General features: G+C 46.0%; 1 protein-coding gene across 2 annotated transcripts; it reads left to right on the plus strand.

Annotated features, from left to right (window-relative positions):
• RDH12 (retinol dehydrogenase 12 (all-trans/9-cis/11-cis)) lies at window positions 435-13,035 on the plus strand. Of its 2 annotated transcripts, NM_001243402.1 has the most exon segments (7): window positions 435-655; window positions 2,064-2,182; window positions 2,914-3,069; window positions 3,726-3,830; window positions 5,182-5,391; window positions 7,539-7,728; window positions 12,002-13,035. In NM_001243402.1, coding segments are annotated over 7 exon segments (951 nt in total). In that variant the 5' UTR covers window positions 435-587; the 3' UTR covers window positions 12,105-13,035.

Below are 23,186 nucleotides of genomic sequence, written 5' to 3' on the forward strand. Positions count from 1 at the left end.
AGCACCCACCTCAAAGAAAGAACGCTATCAGGCCCCTGGAAGATGCTCTGGAAGATACCAACATCCTCCAGCCCAGGCTCTACCCCTTCCCCACCAGGAAAACCACTCTCCTGAATTCTTTGACCATTCTTCTGGAGGTTTCTTCCTTGTCTTTCTATTTTCATCACACTTGTATTTCAAGTATTATGGGGTCTGTTGCTAAAGTTAGATATTCTGTTTTGCAGGAGCGAAGGTGGGGTGTTTGATAGCAGACATTCCCTAGACAAGATCAATAATTGAGGAGTTAGGGGACAGTTCTCCATCTTCCCTCCTTCTGTCTTCCAGTGAGGGTGAGGTTCTGCTCTTCTCTCCGTCCTCCTCCCCCAGGACTACATCTCCCAGCAGGCTGTGCTCTGACAGCTCTCAGATTTAAATAGGATTCTGGGCTACGCTGAGAGCCAGGCTGTTGCTGAGCACCCAGGATCGAGAAGAGGCAGAGGAAAGGGAAGCAGAGAGAAGCAGCCAAGAGTTGGAGCCAGACCAGGAGGAGCCCGAGTGGAGTTGAAGTTCCTTTTGCAGAGGCGGCAGCAAGTAAAGCAGTTGAAACGATGCTGGCTGTCTTGGGACTGCTCACCTCCTTCCTTTTTTTCCTGTATGTGACAGCTCCATCCATCAGGTTTGTCTTAATTCAGTAACGCATTCAATAGTTTATAAACTCCTGAACTGGGAGCCACAGAGCCTGTAGGTAGATGACGTTCTTAGCTGCTGAAAGAAGAGAAAGGGATGGAAGCCAAGGGAGAGAAAGTCAGGGCAGAAGAAGCAGGAGGGAAGGAGGTATGAATGCTGTGGTGGAACATAAGAAGGAAGCACCTGGGGCTGGGAGAGGGGGTGCTGGTTTGAATCCTGATGCTCCTGGAAGGCTGAATGGACTCTATGAAGTGGCTTCATAGGCAACTTAGGTGGGAATTCTTGCACTTTCATTCTATTCCCTTGGGTTCCTCTGAAGAGCTCCCTCATTGACTCCCCGGTCAAGGTGGCCCTGCTGTGTCACGGTGGGTGCTCACTGCCAAGGGGTGCATTGTTAAGTACCAGGCTTCTGGGGAAGGAGACACACTCTCTTCCCTTTCAGGCTACCGTCAAGGAACATTTTGGGATTGCTCTTTTGCTCTGAGATTTCTGGAGACGTCAAAGAAATGTCTGCTCTGAGTAGAGAGTTTTTCAATTGCTGATAATGCAGAAGGTCAAGTGGACATAACAAGGACAGAATGTTGCTCTAGATCCAGGCATAGAAGCTTAGGTTGGAATTCCAGTTTTGCCACCATGAGCAAGTGCCTTGGCTTTCTCCACTGTATGGTGTGGATAATAACAGAGTGGTTGAGAATGAGTTAAAATAAATTCCCCGTGAAAAGTGCCCAGCCTAGTGCTTGGAAGCCAGATGATGCTCAGAAAATGTTAGTTCTGCCCGCTCCTGTCCTATTTTTGGGAACTTGTCAAGTCAACTCTATGTAAAAGGATGCTCTCTGCACAGAGGTCTGACAAGGGAGATTTTCCCTCTGTGTGCTGATGGCTGGAATGAAATCTCTAGAGGATGGCAGACTATTCTGGCTTCTCTGAAACCAGAGAGGCAGCTCAAGAGCCTTATTTGTATATGGGACCCTTGGAGGTACTGTACATAGGTTACCCACTGTTGATGCTTATTAAAGACCTAGGGCTCAGGACCATTGATTCCACATACGGCCACCCCCTCCTCATATTTTTAGTGCAGGTCAGAAAAGGAAGCTGACCCCCAGAAACCTCTGCAAGGAAGAGTGAGACAGCTTTACTATCTAACAGGGAACATGTGCTTTAGTCGTGGCTCAAGAGCACTTATTCTCTTTACCCAAATGATCTTGTGCAGCTTCCGGGCACATGACCTCCCAACCTGCCTTGCTCACTGGGAAGTCGTTGTCCCCTGAAGATTAGCTTCTTTAGGTCTCCTGACGGCAACGGCAAGAAATCCCTCTTTGAGACCGGGTGGATTTTAAGTATCTCAGTCTGGGCTTGGCAAGGATGGTGCATAAAAGTTTTGTTTCCTTTACCTATAGGAAGTTCTTTGCTGGTGGGGTTTGTAGGACAAACATGCAGCTTCCCGGGAAGGTGGTGGTGATCACGGGTGCCAACACGGGCATTGGCAAGGAGACAGCCAGAGAGCTCGCTCGCAGAGGCAAGTCTTTCCCTTGCGTGTACACAGGGCAGCTCCTTTTTCGCTAGGAGCTTTGCCCAATTCCCTTGTCTTTCCTCCTGGGCTTGGAGGCTCTGACCAGGAACTCAAGGAACCTGGGATTCAAGTCCAGCTGTGACACCCACTCTGTGGCCTTAAACAAACCTTCCTTCCCTCCTGCTCCTTCCCTATTTTATGAAGCACAGACAACAATGATGTCTGTGTATAATGTTTCTCAGGTTAGTTATTCTAAAAGGAGATCCTAAGCCACATTAACAATTGGGTGTAGAAAGTTCCTGTCATGCTCTGTGGTAATAAACCCGACTAGAATTCATGAGAACGTGGGTTCGATCCATGACCTCGTTCAGTGAGTTGAGGATCTGGGATTGCCGTGAGCTGGGGTGTAGGTGGCAGACGTGGCTCCGATCCCCTGTTGCTCTGGCTGGGGTGTAGGCCAGAAGCCGTAGCTCCAATTTGAACTCTAGCCTGGGAACTTCCATATGCCATGGGTGCTGGTCCCAAAAAAGACCACACACACACACAAAAAAAATCAGGGTGCCAAAACCAGGATTCACAGCCTGGATAGCAAGAAGAATCCTGAAGTGGCAATACAGCTACCCTCTGCTTTAGGGGGGGTAGGGGGAATGCTCCGTCCACCAACCCCAAGCTCACTTACTAGACACTTCTTCAGCCCAGGGTCTGATCACATTGCCCTCTGTTTGTCTTGGCCCCAGGAGCCCGAGTATACATTGCCTGCCGAGATGTACTGAAGGGGGAGTCTGCTGCCAGTGAAATCCGAGCTGATACAAAGAACTCCCAGGTGCTGGTGCGGAAACTGGACCTCTCTGATACCAAATCCATCCGAGCCTTTGCTGAGGGCTTTCTGACAGGTGAGGCCCAGTGGGTAGCTAGGAAAGCAGGATGCCGGGTGTGGGAATGGTTGCCCCACCCTGGATCATCTCTGACCTTTAGATCAGAACCATCATGGATCCCACCAGACGGGTTCCACCACATGAACCAGCAGGGCAAGGAACTGACACAGGGTGGCAGGTGAACAGGCTGGGCAGGATCCTTATTATCCTTTTGCCTCAGCAATGGGAATGTTGGAGGTGTAAGCTCCCTGTCTGGGCTCGCACCTTGGCATCAAGGTGTGGCCCTGATGCCCATTCCCCTTTCATCCTGAGAACCAACTTTCTGTGGCCACAGGTACTAGAGGAGGTTATGCTGCTGCCAGAGTTCTTCCGGATCTTGGAAAATAACTAGCTTCTACCAAGGACTATGAAATCTATGAGGGACAGGGTGCATGTCTATCTTGTTTGACCACTGCACGCCCAGTGCCCAGCCTGTGTCAGAGACAGTACTGCATGCCCAACTAATGAATGAATGGTGTCCAGGAAGATATCAGCAACTGAAATTTGAAGCCCAATGGCAGTGGTTACTGATATCCCTGAGACAGGTCCAGAGGAAAGGAACAAACTCTCAGGACTGGGACAGGCAGCTAGTGGACTCTTGCTAACCATGTGGTCTCCTTGTTTGTGTCCTTTAGAGGAAAAGCAGCTCCATATTCTGATCAACAATGCTGGAGTGATGTTGTGTCCATATTCCAAGACAGCGGATGGCTTTGAGACCCACCTGGGAGTCAACCACCTGGGTAAATATCTTGAGTGACTGAAAAGCAAAGCATATGCCATGTTCTCTGTAGGGAGATGACCCTATACCAGCACTGAGAATCTCCACTGGTCTTCACAGAGATCAAGATTCCAAAAGACTGGAGATACTAGTTTTTCCTTCATTATCCCCCTCCTAACCAGTACAAAAAAAAGTGAGCTCTGGAGTTCCCGTCATGGCGCAGTGGTTAACAAATCCGACTAGGAACCATGAGGTTGCGGGTTTGGTCCCTGGCCTTGCTCAGTGGGTTAAGGATCCGGCGTTGCCGTGAGCTGTGGTGTAGCTTCGCAAACATGGCTCAGATCTGGCGTTGCTGTGGCTGTGGCATAGGCTGGTGGCTACAGCTCCGATTTGACCTCTAGCCTGGGAACCTCCATATGCCGCGGGAGTGGCCCAAGCAATGGCAAAAAAAAAAAAAAAAACTCCTTCCTCTCATACCATTAGGAAATGTCTAAACTTGAGAGAATAAGAATATCATTCTGGAATGGGACCTTGGGAGTGCAAGGCTTGCCAAGCAGGGCCAGATGTAGGGAGTACAGGGAAAAAAAAAAAAAAAAGAGCTCCTTCCTCTCATACCATTAGGAAATGTCTAAACTTGAGAGAATAAGAATGTCATTCTGGAATGGGACCTTGGGAGTGCAAGGCTTGCCAAGCAGGGCCAGATGTAGGGAGTACAGGGAAAAAAAAAAAAAAAGAGCTCCTTCCTCTCATACCATTAGGAAATGTCTAAACTTGAGAGAATAAGAATGTCATTCTGGAATGGGACCTTGGGAGTGCAAGGCTTGCCAAGCAGGGCCAGATGTAGGGAGTACAGAAGTCTGTGATTGGCTGGCGGGGGTCATATCTATTACTGAAGGCCAAGGGTTGCTCTTTGGAGGAGGAAGACCTTGAGGACTTGAGGTATGAGAGAGGCCAGGGTTCCGAGTTCAAGGTGATGGCTCTAGTGAGGAGACCGTAGAACATGTTCTCAGCTCCTAGGAAAATGTTATTTTCCCTGACTATTCCATCCTTCTTTCTGTGCATGCCCACAGTTGTGTGATCATGGCCAGAGGAAAGTGTCAAAAGCCAGCAGTTACTCCTGACTGGGGCAAAGACAGAGGCACAAATAAGTATAGATTAGCTCTCTATTGCCTTACCTAGAATCTAGCTCTGCCCTTGCCTTGCAGAGCCCACTAACTCAGACTGACTGACCATTAGCAATAAGTTACTCAAGGCATCCAATGTTCACACCCAGAAGATAGTGAGCTAATGCTGCAGTCCTATCATTCGTTCCCACACCCTGAGCCCAGGCTGCCATTCCACTCTTCAATCTCCCTTGCTGGCTCTCCTCACAGGCCACTTCCTTCTCACGCACTTGCTCTTGGAGCAGCTGAAGGCATCTGCTCCCGCACGGGTGGTGAACCTGTCATCCGTGGTCCACCATGCTGGCAAGATTCGCTTCCACGACCTCCAGGGTGAGAAGCACTACAACCGGGGTTTTGCTTATTGCCACAGCAAGCTGGCCAACGTGCTCTTTACTCGGGAACTGGCCAAGAGGCTCCAAGGTGAGTCTGGAGAAAGGGCCAGGGCTAAGACAGCAAAAGCAGGGTCTTCACTCCTGATTAGAGGTTCACAGAAACTCCTGAAGTCAGGAGGTCAGACATGCACATTTCATGGGTGGCTCTGGGCACTAAGGAGAATGAGGTTATAAACCATATGCAAACGGTCCTTGCCCTTGGGAAGCTTAAAATTGAACAGGGGTCAGGAACTTATAAACTTTATACGTTTTGTCACACATTATATCTATTATCTGATCTTTTCACAACTTTTTGCAACAGGCAGAAAGGTATTACTTTTACTTTTTTTTTTTTTTTTTTTGGCCACCTGGTGGCATATGAAATTCCTGGGCCAGGGATCCAATCTAAGCTGCAGTTGTGACCTATGCCACAGCTGCAGCAATGCCAGATCCTTAACCCACTGTGCCAGGCTGGGGATTGAACCTGCATCCCCGAACTCCAGAGACACCACTGATTCCACTGCCCCACAGTGGGAATTCCTGTTTTTACTATTTTATGGGTCCAAACTGAGGTCCAAAGAAGTGGCCAGTCCATGATTAAATGGCAAGTGAAGAAGGGAGGACTAGAATGTGGGGTCCCCGCTTTAAAACAGGGTGCTTCCTTCTCTGCGCCATTTGTTGAGCTACAGAGCTGCTGCCCACTGCCTGGAGTCGGGAAGCTGGGGCTGGATTTCAGACCCCTGGGTCTGAGTTCTTGCTTGACCAGCTACTAGACAAGTGTGTGTTTGAACATGTCCCTTTAACCTACTTTGACCTCAGAGTTTCTGTTTTGGCTCAGCAGAAATGAACCTGACTAGTATCCATGAGGTTGTGTGTTCAATCCCTGGTCCCACTCAGTGGGTTAAAGGATCCAGCATTGCCTCGAGCTGTGGTGTGGGTTGTAGACACGGCTTGGATCCTGTGTTGCTGTGGCTCTGGTGTAGGCCAGCAGCTGTAACTCCAATTCAGCCCCTAGCCTGGGAACTTCTATGCTTGGAGTGTGACACAGAAGAAAAAAAACAAAAAAACAAAAAAAACAAAAAAACAAAATTTCCCTTGACTTCATCCCCTCTGCTGTGAAATGAGGTCAGGCCACTCTTAATCCTATGATTCTGTGCTCCCTGGTGTTTCTGTTGAGCTGCTGGCTTTGACATCTGTGAATCTGGAGGACCAGTTGCTACATCAATGAGCCAGAGAAAATGGGGAAAGCGGTATTTACTATCAGAATGCAGACAGCAGAAGAATAGGGTAATTATTAAAATAAACACTAATAATGACAATAATGATTGAGAGACTGTGTGTGCCGTGTACTAGTCATGTCTTAACTCATTTAACACAATATTCCTATGAGGTAGGTGCTATTATTTTCCCCCTCCCTTCGAGGGAACAGATAGGCACAAATATATGAAGAAACTCGCCCAAGCAAGATACATTAATTCCTAACTAAGCCAGGATTCAAATCCAGTCTATGGAAGTCCATGCTCTTTCTTCTACATCGGGTTCAGATCTTGGCCCTGCAACCTCCTAGGTGGGACCTTGGGCAATTTACCTAACCTGTTTGTGATGAGAACTCAGTTTCCTCAGCTGTAAATGGGCTTCTTCATATTATCTACCTCATGAACCTCTTTGAGAGTCAAATGAGATAACACGAAAAACAGGTAGCACAGCCCTTGAACATAATAAGTACGAAAAATTGTGGAGGCAGCAGGGGTGTCTTGGGGGCATGCAAACCCCCATCCTTTCCATCAACACCCCCTCAAGCTACACCTCCTAAACTGTGCTTGTCCAGCAAATTCAGTTCACACCAAGGTCCTGGCCTCCTCCATTCCAACCAGAGTGCTACCCTTAAGCCCCTCCAATAGAAATTCCAAAGATACCACTTAAGCCAAAGATTGAGATGACAATGAAACAGAAGGACCTTCAACCAAGCATTCCTTTAGGAGCACATAAAGCGGGAAGGCTATATAGATCTTTCTGGAAGAGATCAATGAATTCCTAGTGAGATTCTACCTGGCTAGCAGAGGTACCTTCTGAACACTGGGACTCTGTTTCCTGAGTTCCTCCTTTCTTCTCACCTGTGCGTTTTGCTGCAGGAGATGAGCTGTCTCCCTGGGCTGGGAATGTGTCTCTGGTCTAACTGTGCCCTCTCTGTCCTAGGCACGGGGGTCACCACGTACGCAGTGCACCCAGGCATCGTCCAGTCTGAGCTGGTCCGGCATTCCTTCCTGCTGTGCCTGCTCTGGCGGCTCTTCTCCCGCTTCCTCAAAACAGCGCGGGAGGGGGCCCAGACCAGCCTGCACTGCGCCCTGGCCGAGGGCCTGGAGCCCCTGAGCGGCAAGTACTTCAGGTGCGGAGGCTCCCGGGCTTGGCACCCCACCCCCCACCAGTGACCGAGTTTCTGCATGACCGTGGAATCCAGGTTCAGGTTGGGCCAGTAAACCAAAGCTGTTACTTTTCTAAGGAAACTTACATTTGAAAGGTGGCTAGGAGTTCCCGTTGTGGCACATTGGAAAGGAATCCGACTAGGAACCATAAGGTTGCCGGTTCGATCCCTGGCCTTGTTCAGTGGGTTAAGGATCCAGCGTTGCCGTGAGCTGTGGTGTAGTTTGCAGACACGGTTCGGATCCCGTGTTGCTGTGGCTGTGGTGTAGGCCAACCAAGAATTGGTTTTTTGGCTCTGTTGGAAACCTGTGTGCCACATTTTCCAGGTAAGTTTTGTAGCTTTCTGAGAGCTGTTAAAAAAGACCATCCCTGTAGGTTGGACCATGGAAAGAACACAAGCAGGCCTCTGGAGCATATTTCCCTTCCTAGGAAGTTTTTGGCTGAATTCCTTTGTAAATTCTTCTTCTTCTTTTTTTTTTTTTTTTTTGGTCTTTTTAGGGCCACAACATATGGAAGTTCCCAGGCTAGGTGTCGAATTGGAGCTACAGCTGCCTGCCTACACCACTGCAACAGGGGATCCAAGCTGTGTCGGTGACCTACACCACAGCAACACTGGATCCTTAACCTACTGAGCGAGGCCAGGTATTGAACCCAAGGCCTCATGGATACTAGTTGGGTTTGTTACCACCGAGCCACGACGGGAACTCCCCCTTCATGAATTCTTTAATAACACATAGCACAAAGCTCCAGGGAAAAGTCATGTCTCCCCAGTGTGAACTCTATTTCCTAGTGCTGCCAAGTATCTGTCAATATAAAATATAGACATTTTGGTGTTGAGATTTATCACAAACTCGACGGGTAGTCAGAGTTTGGGAATAAAGAAAAGTCTGGGATTAAATCTCCCTCCCATTCCATGACTCAATCCAGCCCAGTCTGCTCTTCTGTCTCACTGGGTTCAAGGTGGTTCATTGGCACATCACTTGTGAACTGAAGCATTGGCAATAACCTCAGTGTCCAACAATAGAAGAATGGATAAATGATCATAGCCAATTTTGCTTGAGTTCTTACAAAGGGTTTGGCACACTTCTATGTGTCTGACATGTATTAATTCATGTAATCACCACACCTCTGAAAGGTATATCATATTACTATCTTCACTTTACAGATGAAGAAAGTGAGGTGGGGAATAATTAACTTGCTCCAGGTCATATAATTTGTAAGTGGTAGACTTGGGATTTAAACCCAGGCAGTCTGGCCCTAGAGCTGTGCTGTTTGGTATAGTGACCACAAGCCATACGTGGCTACTAAGCACTTGTGATAGGGCGAGTCCCAACTGAGACAAGCTATAAATGTACCATGTACACCAGATTGTAAAGACATAGTATGAAAAAAGAAATGCAAACTATCTCATTCATAATTTCATATTGAGTACATGCTGAAATGATTTGGCTGTACTGGTTTAAAGAAAATATGCTACTAAAATTAATTTTGCCCATTTCTTTTTACTTGTAAAAAATACTTAAAAATTTTTACTAGGAAATTTAAAATTACATACGTGGCTCTCATTTGTGGTTCACATTATATTTCTTTTCTTTTTTCTTTTCTTTTTTTCTTTTATTTCTTTTGCTTTTTAGGGCTGCACTGCAGCATAGGCAAGTTCCTGGGTTGGGGGTCAAATCAGAGCTGCAGCTGCCAACCTATGCTACAGACACAGCAGTGTTGGATTCTAGCTGCATCTGTGACCTACACCACAGCTCACGGCAACACTGGATCCTTAACCCACTGAGTGAGGCCAGATCAAACCCACGTCCTCAGGGATACTAGTCAGGTTCATAACCCACTGAGCCACAATAGAAACTCCTCATATCATATTTCCGTTAGACAGTGCTATCCTGGAGTCTGGGTGTTTAACATTACTGCCTTAAACATGGGATAAAAATATTATACAGTCGCTAAATAAAAGTATTTTCAAATGATAGTTAATTAATGTTGGTGATATGAGAGAAAACTAAAATATAGAACTATGTAATTATTCACTGTAAATGTACAGAAAACAGGCTGAAAGGATACACAACAAAACATCAGTAGTAGTTACTTCCAGGGAGTTTGAGGAAGAGTCGGGGGTTGTGAAGAAGGATTTTAACCTTTTTACTCTAGGTATTTATTATTTAAAAATAAATTTTAGGAGTTCCCTTGTGGCAGAGTGGGTTGGGGATTTAGCATTGTCACTGTTGTGGTGTGTGTTTGATCCCTGGCCTGGGAAGTTCCATATGCTACATGCGTGGTCAAAAAGAAAACTAAATTTTAAAGATCATGTATTAATTTATTACTTGTATAATTAAAATGTACATCTTTTTTCTTTTTTTTTTTGGTCTTTTTGCCTTTTCTAAGGCCACTCTCATGGCATATCAAGGTTCCCAGGCTAGGGGTCCAATCGGAGCTGGAGCTGCCGACCTACGAGGGAGCCACAGCAACTCGGGATCTGAGCCGAGTCTGTGACCTACACCACAGCTCATGGCAATGCTGGATCCTTAACCCACTGAGCAAGGCCAGGGATCGAACCCGCAACCCCATGGTTCCTAGTCGGATTTGTTAACCACTGAGCCACGGTGGGAACTCCCCAAAATGTATATCTTTTAACAAGATATCCTACCCAAATTAGGTATAGTATGATGCCAATTTTGTATAAAAGAAAGAAAGAGAAATGCTTTATATATACACAAAGGAGAAAAGAGTGTAAGGAAGCAATTAAATAGCAGGCTTTTCTTCATCATCAGTACTGCGTTTTCCAAGTGTGGTACACGACTTTTATAATTAGAAAAAAATTATTTTTTCTTTTTCTTTTTAAGGCCGAACCTGTGGCATATGGAAGTTGCCAGGCTAGGAGCTGAATCAGAGCTGTAGCTGCCAGCGTACATCACAGCCACAGCAACACAGGATAGGAGCCGCATCTGTGACCTACACCACAGCTCACAGAAACGGCCAGATCCTTAACCCACTGAGCGAGACTAGGGATTGAACTAGCATCCTCATGGATACTAGTTGGATTCGTTTCCGCTGGGCCACAACAGGAACTCCAGAAAAAACTTCTGCTTAAAGAAAAACATCATGAGCAGTGTGCTCTGCCCTAGCCCCCTATCTGGTCCCCCGCAAAAAAAAACAGGGGTACTGAGAGGTTCACAGAGCACAAATGAGTCTGTGGATAGAATTCAAGGGGTCTGTAAACTTGGAAAGATAATTTAATCTTTAACTCCACTAACCTCCATCTGAAATTTGGCATTTCCTTTGATTATGAATGTAGGCAATAAACCACAGGAGCAGCAGTGATACTGTGACTTTGTCCCCAATAAAACTATAAATAATTTCATCTCACATTGCAGTTATTGCAGGTACCTCAGAAGGTCGCTTTCGCTTGGGAACTTTTCTCACATCACTAACATTTTCCCATTAATTAAGTATTCTTTGAAAATAGTTTTATTTAGTGACTTTATAATATTTTATTGCATGTTTAAGGCAGTAATGTTAAATGCCCAGACTCCAGGGTGGCACTAATGGAAATAGGATGTAAGGAGTTCCCCTTGTGGCTCAGTGGGTTATGAACCTGACCAGTATCCATGAGGATGTGGATTTGATTCCTGGGCTTGTTCAGTGGGTCAGGGATCCGGCATTGCCGTGAGCTGTGGTGTAGGTCATAGATGCGGCTCAGATCCTGTGTTGCCATGGCTGTGGTGTAAGCTGGCAGCTGCAGCTCTACTGATGGTGATTAGACCTAGAGCCAGCTCTTGTCACATAACACATTGGTAACACATTACTATACCACACATTTTTTTTTCTTTTTTTTTTTTTTTTTTTTTGCTTTTTAGGGTCACGCTCACAGCATATAGATGTTCCCAGGCTAGGGGCTGAATTGGAGCTACAGCTGCCAGTCACAGCCACAGCCACAGCAACGCCAGACCCAGAGCTCACGGCAACGCCAGATCCTTAACCCACTGAGCAAGGCCAGGGATCGAACCCGCAATGCCATGGTTCCTAGTCAGATTCATTTCTGCTGCACCACGACAGGAACCCCCCCTCCACATTTGTTTTTAACCATTTTAAAACTGCATTGCAATACAGTTAATTTCTTGTCATTCAATTTATTTATACATTTAGAAATACATGCTGAGGCAGAGGCCGTAAACATTTTCAGCCTGTCCATTTTCACTCCTGAACATTCACCCTCTTTCTCTGCCCTCCAGTGACTGCAAGAGGGCCTGGGTGTCGCCAAGGGCCCGGAATAACAAAACGGCCGAGCGCTTGTGGAACGTCAGCTGCGAGCTCCTGGGAATCCAGTGGGAGTAGAGCTGCTGGAAGATGCGCGGCTGTATCAAGCCTGGTCCAGGCCATAACGCAGACCGGGGAGATGGCCCACCCCGAAGGACTGACCTGGCTGGCTGCTGTCCCAAACACTTCCCTGCTTTGATTCTCCTGATCCTTGGAAAACCTCCCCACACCTAACCCTCTTACCAGGCTGATTCTCGGCATAAGAGGTTCATACCTGGAGAGCATCGTCCTTGAAGACTTGCAGAGTCGGCCACCTTCTCGGGGCAGGAGGACTGGGCAGATGCCAGGCTGGGCACAGGGATGGCAGAGGAACCTGGGAAATTGAGTCAATTTCCTCACCAATACCAGAAACCCCAGCCAGCACCCTCGGGAGGTGTCAGTGTTACATATTTTCAGGGACATAGACTCAAACACCTGACCGATCTCTTTCCTCTTTGAAATATTAGTCTGCAGTCTGGACTATGTGGACTTAAAAAATGCACAACCCGAGAGTTAAGTTTTATGGGGGCAAAATTAGGACATAAGCCCAAGAGACAGCATCTCAGGTAGCCCTGAGAAACCACTCTGGGGTGAGGGGGAAGCTAGGATATGTGAGTTTTTGCAACAAAGGGAAGATAGTAGAAACAGAAGATTTATAGATAACCAGATTTACAGAAGATTTATACAAAACCAGTTTCTCTGGGAAGATGTAAAAGTCTGGGCTTCCCAGAGTTCCCTTTATGGCTCAGCAGTTAAGGAACCCAACTAGGATCCATGAGGATGTGGGTTTGATCCCTGGCTCTGCTCAGTGGGTTAAGGATTCGGCATTGCCGTGAGCTGTGGTGTAGGTCACAGATGCAGCTTGCTTGGATCCCGCTTGGCAACGGCTGTGGTGTAGGCGGGCAGGTGCAGCTCTGATTCAACCCCTAGCCTGGTTCCACCCTAAAAAGCAAAAAAAAAAAAAAAAAAAAACAAAAAAAAAACCAAAAAACAAAAAAAGGCTGGGCTTCCTGGAATCACTCCTTTGATGTACACTGCAGCCCTGGGCCAGTATTCTTTGTTTCTTTCCTGAGTTCCCTAATGCTCACTGGCTCCTCCTTGGGAGTGACTGCATTCACAGAGGATATCTTTTGTTTTGCCTACTTACCTACAGCCCAGGAGGCAATATTTCAGGCAGCTCTGAAATACCACCTTAAAGAGGAAAGGGGAAATATCAAGATATAAGTGGTAAAGGGGGAGGTGCCTGCAGCCATGCACACATTTTAGAAAGTTTGCTGCTGGTCTCATGAAAGTTATTACTAGTCACGAGGATAGACAGCACCTTGAAGCAGTTTAGTGTTTTTCCAGATATAAGGAGATGTCAGAATTGGGCTTAAAATCTTGTAAAAATATCTATCTGAAGACCTGTCCTTCCAGTTTCCCCAGAGCACAGAGTGCCTCACTCCCAGTCTCCACCTTGAGCTCTGCTCAAGGGCTGCTGTGGGTTGGCAGGTGCCGTGGCTCATGATTTGATCCATGTAGAGGCTGATGGCAAGTGACAAATTTCAGCTCCCAACTAACTTGGGAACATCTTGGCTCAACCTTGGCCAGCTTTGCTTCCTTCCTCTGAGCAGCCCGGAGCCATTGTTGAAGCTGGATCTTCCCATTTTCTTTTGCCAATTCCTTTCTGAAAATTGCAAACATTTCTTTTCCCAGCTTTACTGAGATATAATTGACATAGAACACCATATAAGCTTGAACTTTCCCGTTTTCAATCACATAGATGATTTCTTTTTCTAAAGAGTCCTCTTGGAGTTCCTGTTGTGGCACAGTGATGAATGAATCCGACTAGGAACCATGAGGTTGCGAGTTCGATCCCTGGCCTTGCTCAGTGGGTTAAGGATCTGGCATTGCCGTGAGCTGCGGTGTGGGTTGCCGATGCAGCTCGTATTCCGAGTTGCTGTGGCTGTGGCGTAGGCCGGTGGCTACAGCTCTGATTCGACCCCTAGCCTGGGAACCTCCATATGCCGCAGGAGCAGCCCTAGAAAAGACCAAAAAAAAAAAAAAAAAAAAAAAGAGAGTCCCCTTTACCCCAGTTTTTAGAGAAAATAAAGGCGGGGAATGCATCTTGTTTCCTTCTTTAGTCTCTCATGGGAGCAAGAGAGAAATGAAACCAAGCTGAGTGACTAGTATTTTACCCTGCCCACCTGCCTATCACCTTCTTAGAATATCTGGGCGCAAATAAGATGGTTCAGTGGGGGTAGTTCCTCAGTTTCTTCCAGCTCCTATTTTATGATCAAAGAAGTGATGAGTGATTTAAATTATACAAATGCTGAGCTTCACTATAGATTAAGGCCAGAAGGAGTAGAGGACTAATTTAATTTGATACACAGATGCAGAAAAGCCATGCTCTGATAAATGTTCCACATAAAATCATAGCTCTTCTGTCTTTTGGCCTCCCTCCTCTGCTGTGGCCCTGGGTGACCTGTTCTTGCCCTCAGTGCTGAAGGTCAAGAAGATCCTCAAGAAGAGACAGGAGTTCCCTTCATAGCGCAGTGGTTAATGGATCCGATGAGGAACCATAAGGCTGCGGGTTTGATCCCTGGCCTTGCTGAGTGGGTTAAGGATCCGGCATTGCCGTGAGCTGTGGTGTAGATTGCAGACATGGCTCGGATCCCGCATTGCTGTGGCTCTGGCGTAGGCCGGTGGCTGCAGCTCCGATTCGACCCCTAGCCTGGGAACCTCCATATGCCATGGGAGTGGCCCAAGAAAGGGCAAAAAGACAAAAAAAAAAGAAGAGGCAAAGAGACATGCCGAATTTTTTAGCCAATTGACTCAAGTCATGATACTGCGTCTAGTTCAAAAGCATCCACAGGCACATGGTGAGAAAAATGCCCTTGACTTCTATTGCAAGTAGACTTAAAAAACTTTTTACAATGGAAATTTTCAAATAGATGAAAGTAAAGCAAATAGGATCATGAATCCCCGTGGACTTTCCTGTCATCCAGCTTCAATGCTGCTAACGTTTTGTCATTCTTGTTTCACTTGTTTCCCTCATGACATGGGTCAGGTAGGCTATATTAAAGCACCTTCCAGACGCCACACATTCACCCATAAAGACTGTAATACGTGTATCTAAATAACCTTTGAGTTTTACAAAACCACAGTACTGTTATCACCCCTAACATTAATCATTCCTGGATATCGTCTAATACTTGGAGTTCAGGTTTCCCTGGCTGCCTCACAGATGTTGTTTTACTGTTGGTTTGTTCAAATCAGGGGAGGAGAAATGGTCCTTGTGAAAAAAGAGGAAGTTTTTCTTTCCAGAAGCCCCTGCAAATCTCCTTGTGCCTCACTGACCTGAATGAATACTGGGCTTCCTCCTGAACCAGTCACGATGGCTAAGGATGAGCTATATTAATTGGCTTAAGCTAATCACTAGGTACCCCTGGAGCTGGGGTCCCTCCCACCTGACCCTGTGAGGAAGAATAGTAGTGAAAAGCCCTTATGTTAATCAGGATTAGCTCTCCTCACCTCTGGGGCAGGTGCTATTGTTATCTCCTCATTTTACTAATGAGGCACAGGGACGTGAAATAGTGTGTTAAAGTCCACGCAGCTGATGGGCAGTAGAGTGGACCCAGTTTGTTTGACTCCAGAACTTGTACTCTTTTTTTTTTTTTTTTTCTTTTTAGGGCCACACCTGTGGCCCATGGAAGTTCCCAGGCTAGGGATCCAATCAGAGCTATAGCTGCCAGTCTACACCACAGCCACAGCAACGCAGGATCTGAGCCTCATCTGTGACCTACACCACAGCTCACGGCAATGCCGGATCCCTGACCCACTGAACGAGGCCAGGGATGGAACCTCATGGCTACTAGTCAGATTCGTTTCCGCTGCGCCACAACAGGAACGCCCCAGAACTTGTACTCTTAACACGTGAAGGAAGCAAGAAAGTCCAAGGAAAAATCCAGGAACGCAAATGGGCAAAAGGGCAGGGAGGATGCTGGGAAAGCACCTGTGTTCCTTCCTGGGACCTAGACTTTGTGCTTTGTTGGCTGCTGGGTCCAGTGGAAAAAAGCCTGGTGAAGAAGGAAGGAGAAAAGGAGAGAGAGAGAGGGAAAAAACAAACAAACAAACCCAGGAGAAGGGCATGCAAGTGCCCTGGTAAAGAATACATAGGGCACTGGGGTCTCTGGGCTGGAGGAAGACGCATAAACCAAAACCCAGGAGCGTGGAACGTGGAAACTGAGCGGGCAGAGCTGCTCTCTGTGGGAGGGGAGGATCCACACCTCTGTGCTGTGTAAACATTGAGGCAAGAGGCATGCGCTTGGGGTGAGACCTTTATGCATGTCAGAGGAGGGCCCATGAAACAAAGCCTTTCATGGGCTCCAAGAAGTTGGCTCCAGCCTCTACATCTAGGCAACACTGGTCTTGGTGGCAGAGGGTTCTCTCTTTTTTTTTTTTTTTTTTTTTTTTCTTTTTTTCTTTTTGAGGCACACCTGCAGCATATGGAAATTCCCAGGCTAGGGGTCAAATCAGTGCTACAGCGGCCGGCCACAGCCACAGCCACAGCCACACAGAATCCAAACCAAGTCTGCCACTTGCACCACAGCTCACAGCAATGCCAGATCCCTGATCCACTGAGTAAGGCCAGGGATCGAACCAGCATCCTCATGGATACTAGTCCCGAACTCATTTCTGCTGAGCCACAACAGGAACTCCTGTAAACCTGCTCACAAGGCTGGGGTCCTCCACTTCCACGCATTCATATGTAGTCATTTTTGACATATCTATAGTTGCCACAGGGGAGAGGGCAGGGCAGGGGATAAATTAGGAGTATGAGATTAATAGATATATGCCACTGTATACAAAATAGATAAATAACAAGGATTTACTGGATAGTACATGGAACTATATTCAATACATTGTAATAACCTATAATGGAAAAGAATCTGAAGCCGTATACCCGAACCTAAGACAGTACTGTAAATCAGCTAGAGTTCAACAAATAAACTTACAAAAAATACAGTCATTTTTTTTTTTTTTTTTTTTTTTTTTTTTTTTGTCTTTTTGCTATTTCTTGGGCCGCTCCCGCGGCATATGGAGGTTCCCAGGCTAGGGGTCGAATCGGAGCTGTAGCCACCGGCCTACGCCAGAGCCACAGCAACGCGGGATCCGAGCCGTGTCTGCAACCTACACCACAGCTCACGGCAACGCCGGATCGTTAACCCACTGAGCAAGGGCAGGGACCGAACCCGCAACCTCATGGTTCCTAGTCGGATTCGTTAACCACTGCGCCACGACGGGAACTCCCCTTTTTTTTTTTTTTTTTTTTTTTTTTTTTTTTTGCAAAAAATACAGTCATTTTTATCAAATTGGAATCTTCTCTCTATAAAATGTCTTTTTCAGAGAACAGAATGCTAACATATTCAAAGGACTGTTCTTTAAAATATATGGAATCCCTTACACACTACGATGTATAAAATAGATAACCAGCAAGAACCCACTGTATAGCACAGGAAAGTACATTCAATACCCCGTAATAACCTATAAGGGAAAAGAATCTGAAAAAGACTATATGTGTGTAAAAAGAATATATATATATATTCAGTGATACATATATATCTCACCGAATTACTTTGCTGTATACCTGAAACTAACACAACATTGTAAATCAACTATACTGCAATTTTTAAAACAAGAAAAATATATGGAATCCTTAGAGTGTGTATGTTTGGAATCCTTTGGTTATTATATGTTTTATACATTTTTCATGTTTGCTAGACTTGTTAGTATGAATGCCTTAATGAAAGTCATCTGATTTTGGTGTCAACTATCTGAGATCTGAAATTTGAAAAAGCTCTTTGTATGCTAAGATGCTCAGAGAGCTCGGGGCCAGCTGCTGGGGGCAGAGGGCTGATGGCCCCAATCTGGAGTACAGGGGCTGGGGAATAGCAAAGGGGCAGGACCTGGGACTCAGAGCCAAAAAGAAGCTCGAAGGTAGAATCCCCAGGGTCTGTAAATGCTAGGAGCCCAGGAGATGTGGGGAGGCAGACGAAAGCAATTTGAGTGGGACTCTGGCATCCAGGAGGGAAGGACCTTGCTCCCCTAGCCTAATGGCCTTAGGAATTTTGTGCGATGATGGCTGACCTTAAGGTCATGGCGTTTGATGGAAAAATCCTCTCACTTGAGTTTAAGGAGGTGGGGTTGGGGGAGAGGTTATTCCTTGAATTGTATCACTGAACCCTGGTTTCTGGAAAACACAGAAATGGCCCCAATTCTACTTCCTTAATCATAACTTCCATCACATAGATGCCCTTATTTCCTGAAGAATGGCTCTACTTGAGGCACTCACCCTTTCTGCCATCCCCAGCAAGTAGCACAGCTCGGCCAGCTCCAAGTGGTACAGCCTGGGGTGATAACTCTTGACCCCAAGGCCACACTGCTTCTCATTGACAGAAGTCTGTGAAGTATTATTTGGCCCAGGAAAAGTATTCCAAATAGGAAGTTTCCTCTCCAAATTGTTGGATGCATTGATACCGAACAGTAGCAATGCCAACTAGAGGAGAACTGAGAAGAATGCAAAAACAAAAAAGGGAGGTGTGGGTAATTGATTTCACGTGTTGTTGGTATATTCAGAATATTCAGCAACAGTCATTGCCTTGTTCAGATTCCAGACTCCATCACTGCTCATGGCCTTCAGGAGCTCCCATGAGAAGCCTCCCTCAGCACTAACTGCCCTTTTGGAATCATCTGGTGCTCAGGCTTCTCTTGCCCCTGCATAGCTCCCTGCCCAGCACCAAAAATGTCATCTCGTCTGTTCAGCCCGGGCAAGGAACAAGTACCAGCCTTGGCTTCTTATCATGTTTCCAGAAGGGACCTGCCCCAAGTTAACCACCACCCAAGGGAAAGACCTTGGCTCAGCACAACTGATGCTGGGAATCCAGTGTCTGAGTCACATTCCATCTTCCCATCTCTGCTCATCAGATGGACCACAGTGGCCACTTTCCGAAATGCCAGTTGACTTGGGCCGTGGATGCGGCTTCCTGCCTGGAAGTATCCTCCATATACCGGAGACAAAGTCGTGGATGCAAAGGGCCCAGGAAGGACAGTCACCTCCTATTTCTCTGCTCCTAGGTGCCTCTCTAGCTGCCCCAGGTCATTACTTTCACTCTCCTTGGTTTCAGTCGTGCTCTGAGGCCCTTAGCTAGCCTTGTCCAAATGAGAAACATCTTTCCCGTTGGCTCCACTGAGACTGGCTTCAATTTCTTAGTCTTAAAAATGGTCTAGGAAACTAAAGGCTAAGTGATGGCTAGTTGCCACAGGTTACCTAGGCTGCCACGTGGTCCTTGTCCAACTCAATTCTGTACTGTGCGTCCCCACGCCTCTAAGCCCTGGACAATCTACCTTGTGTGTTGGCTCTTTAGTTACAAGATGGAAGTATTCCTGGGATCAATACCTATGGGGGAGTGATGGAAGCATGGCAAAGGGCCAAATGGAACTGTTGGACATTGCCAGGGATGAATGTGACAGCTGAATCTACCACAAATCTCTCTCTCTCTCTTTTTTTTTTTTGCTTCTTAGGGCCCCACCTGTGGCATATGGAGGTTCCCAGGCTAGGGGGCCAATTGGAGCTACAGCTGCTGGCCTATATCACAGCCACAGCAACACGGGGTGCAAGCTGCATCTGTGACCTACATCACAGCTCACGGCAACACCAGACCTTTTAACCCGCTGAGCAAGGCCAGGGATTGAACCTGTATCCTCATGGTTACTAGTCAGATTTATTTCTGCTACACCATAATGGGAACTCCCTACCACAAATATCTTGAGCCCTGAGTGGAGCTGAGCTGGACCAAGCTTGCATGCTGAAGATGGTGGAGGCAAAGATAAAACGAACCTGGCTCACAGATGATAAAGTAATGAGTCACTGAATTAGCCAAGACTGCAGCTGCTCTTCCTGGAGATTTCTTGTTACCTGACAAAAGGAACTGTCCTTATTGTTGAAGTCTATGTCCTGACACAATAGTGCTACGTGGAGCCAGATATAATTGCTGATAGTCTTATCATTTTAACTACTTTTTTCCACCATTGCTGCTGATGTAAGTCAGATGTCTTCCTGACCTGCTTTCATCACCTTCAATTTCTTTAGCTGTAAAGTGACGTTTTGACACTTGTTTCATTACATATTTCTCCACCCCAAAGATCTGTCCTCTTTCATTAATTTCAGTATCCACGGGGATAAGTGATCTAACATCCTAGTACAGAGTCGGAATAGTTCTGATATGCTTTCACAAGTATTCATCCAATTTTTTTTTTGGCTTTTTGTCTTTTCTAGGGCCAAACCAGCAGCATATGGAAGTTCCCAGGCTAGGGGTCTAATTAGAGCTGTAGCCACCAGTCTACACCAGAACAATAGCAACGTGGTATTGAAAGGCCAGTAGAAGGAAAATCCCCCTCGTCTGGACTCGGAAGAGTCGACACCCCAAATCACTCACGAGAAGCGGTCTTGATGCAAACAGCAAGAGGATTTTTATTCCAAGCGCGCTGGGGCCCACAGTCATACACCACGCAGGGGTAGAGGACTGCGGCCCCCGAGTGCGGAATTGGGACAGCTTTTATGGGGTTCACAACAAAGCCCGCGCTTCGAAAACCAATCATTTTAAAACATCGAGAGCCCGCGCTTCGTGGACAAATCATATCAAAATATGCGCTCCGTGGACCAATCATTTTTCTACAGTTCCAGAGGTCCGCATTTGCGCGGGCTCCTGGCCGGAGTGACAGATTGCAGTTGAGATAGGTCACTAGGGCTTTCAATGTGTAATCATTTCTTCTATGGCGCAAGCAGTTTTACAGAAGCCAGATAAGCGATTAGTCAGCTCATTTCCTGTTATCTTACTTAGGTCAGGATCACGCATTCAAGGGCCTATTTTACGTCCTTTCACCTAGTTTCATACAGAGAGCAGGCCCTGGAACAGCAAGAAGTGTGACCTTTTACCTATTTACTGGCAGGGAGCAGGGTCTGGAATTCGGGGGCATCTAGGGCTTTTTAGGAAGCTGGAGTTAGGGCTCTTTACTACCTTCTTGGGGTCTTGGAGGGTTAGGCTGCATTTTCATCCTTTCAGTATCTGAGCCACGTCTGTGACCTACACCACAGCTCACAGCAACACCAGAACCCCAACCCACTGAGTGAGGCCAGAGATCAAACCCTCGACCTCATGGTTCCTAGTCGGATTTGTTAACCACTGAGCCTCAACGGGAACTCCACAAGTATTCATCCAAATTTTGATTGATCTATCTATGTATCTATCTACCTATAAATATACCATCTATTTTTTCTACATATGGATATATGATATCTCTTAGCCAAAACAATCAACTGATAAGATCATAGAACATGAGGTACAACTTGTTCTGATAGGAGAAATAGATTAATTGCTGTAACAAACGGTGCTAAATTTTAGTATCTTAATGCAAAAAAAGTGTATTCCTTGCTCATGTCATGGTCCAGAGCAGGCATGAGAGTGGGAGGGTGGCTCTGCTCCATGGGGCTTTCATTTCAATGAAATCATGAACTATCTTGTTATAATCGTTCAACATTTCGTGTTCTAATGGCAGTAGCTATTTAACGCAAGGTTAAAAAAACCCACAAAACACTTGTATTCAAAGTATATGCAATTTAAATGTATTTTCATAAAAATTTAAATGAGAGAAATAAAAAATCATTTTCAGATGTCTTAGGCTATTTTTCTTCTAAATTATTTAAATTTTCTATGAAAATTAAAAGGCAAAATATATTATTGCTGTGAATATCAACATTTTAAATTCAAATTATTTAAATGAAGCAAAATTTTCTAGTTCTTGAAAACAATTAATTCTATGAATATTTATAAAAATAAAACTATTCACGATTTTAATGTTTAGTGTCCAGTGTAAACAACAGATATCATGCTTTAAGTATGTTTCAGCTATACCTAAATGTCTAATGTCTATCAATGTAAAAGTAATGTAGAAGTTCCTGTCATGGCTCAGTGGAAACAATCTGACTAGTATCCATGAGGACATGGGCTCGGTCCCTGGCTTTGCTCGGTGGGTTATGGATCCAGCATTGCCATGATGAGCTGTGGTGTAGGTTGCAGACACCGCTTGGATCTGGTGTTGCTGTGGCTGTGGTCTAGGCTGGTAGCTACAGCTCTGATTCGACCCCTAGCCTGGGAACCTCCATATGCCTTGGGTGCAGCCCTAAAAAGACAAAAAAAAAAAAAAAAAAAAAAAAAAAAAGAATAATGTAAGTTGATTATTATTTAGCTTCCATTGTACACATGCTGCAAACACATATTGGGAAAAAGAGACATGAAAATAGATACTCAGCCCTACTGAAAATGATACCCATTTTAATGAAAGTGTCCCTTACACTCATGCTAAGAATTTAATTGTCTTTTTTCTTCCTCAGTTGCTTCTTCTCTTTAAAGTCTCCCTGCACTAAGAAGCAGTAGCTCTAAGTGCACATTTTCAAAGCATTTGGATGCAGAGTCAAGATGTGTTTCCCTGGGGCTCTTTTTTTTTTTTTTCATCTTTTTACTTTTTCTAGGGCTGCTCCCATGGCATATGGAGTTCCCAGGCTAGGGGTCTAATCAGAGCTGTAGCCACCGGTCTACACCACAGCCACAGCAACACAGGATCCGAGCCGCGTCTGCAACCTACACCAAAGCTCACGGTAACGCTGGATCCTTAACCTAGTGAGCAAGGCCAGGGATTGAACCCGAAACCTCATGGTTCCTAGTTGGATTCGTTAACCACTGCGCCACAACGGGAACTCCTCCCTGGGGCTTAAACAGTGTTAGTTAAGGGAGCTGAAGTCTAGGGTACCATGTTGTATTATGTCAGAACTGAGTGCCAGGGACTAAGTAATAGAGCTGTTCTTAAATATATTTCACATATTCTTAAATATATTTACTTTTCTTCCTTCCTTCCTTCCTTCCTTCCTTCCTTCCTTCCTTCCTTCCTTCCTTCCTTCCTCTCTCTCTCTCTCTTTTCTTTTTAGGGCTGCACCCATGGCATATGGAGATCCCCAGGCTAGGGGTTGAATCTGAGCTACAGCTGCTGACCTACACCACAGCCATAGCCACACAGGATCTGAGA

Source organism: Sus scrofa, chromosome 7, assembly GCF_000003025.6.
Source record: "Sus scrofa isolate TJ Tabasco breed Duroc chromosome 7, Sscrofa11.1, whole genome shotgun sequence".
Lineage (NCBI taxonomy): Eukaryota > Metazoa > Chordata > Mammalia > Artiodactyla > Suidae > Sus > Sus scrofa.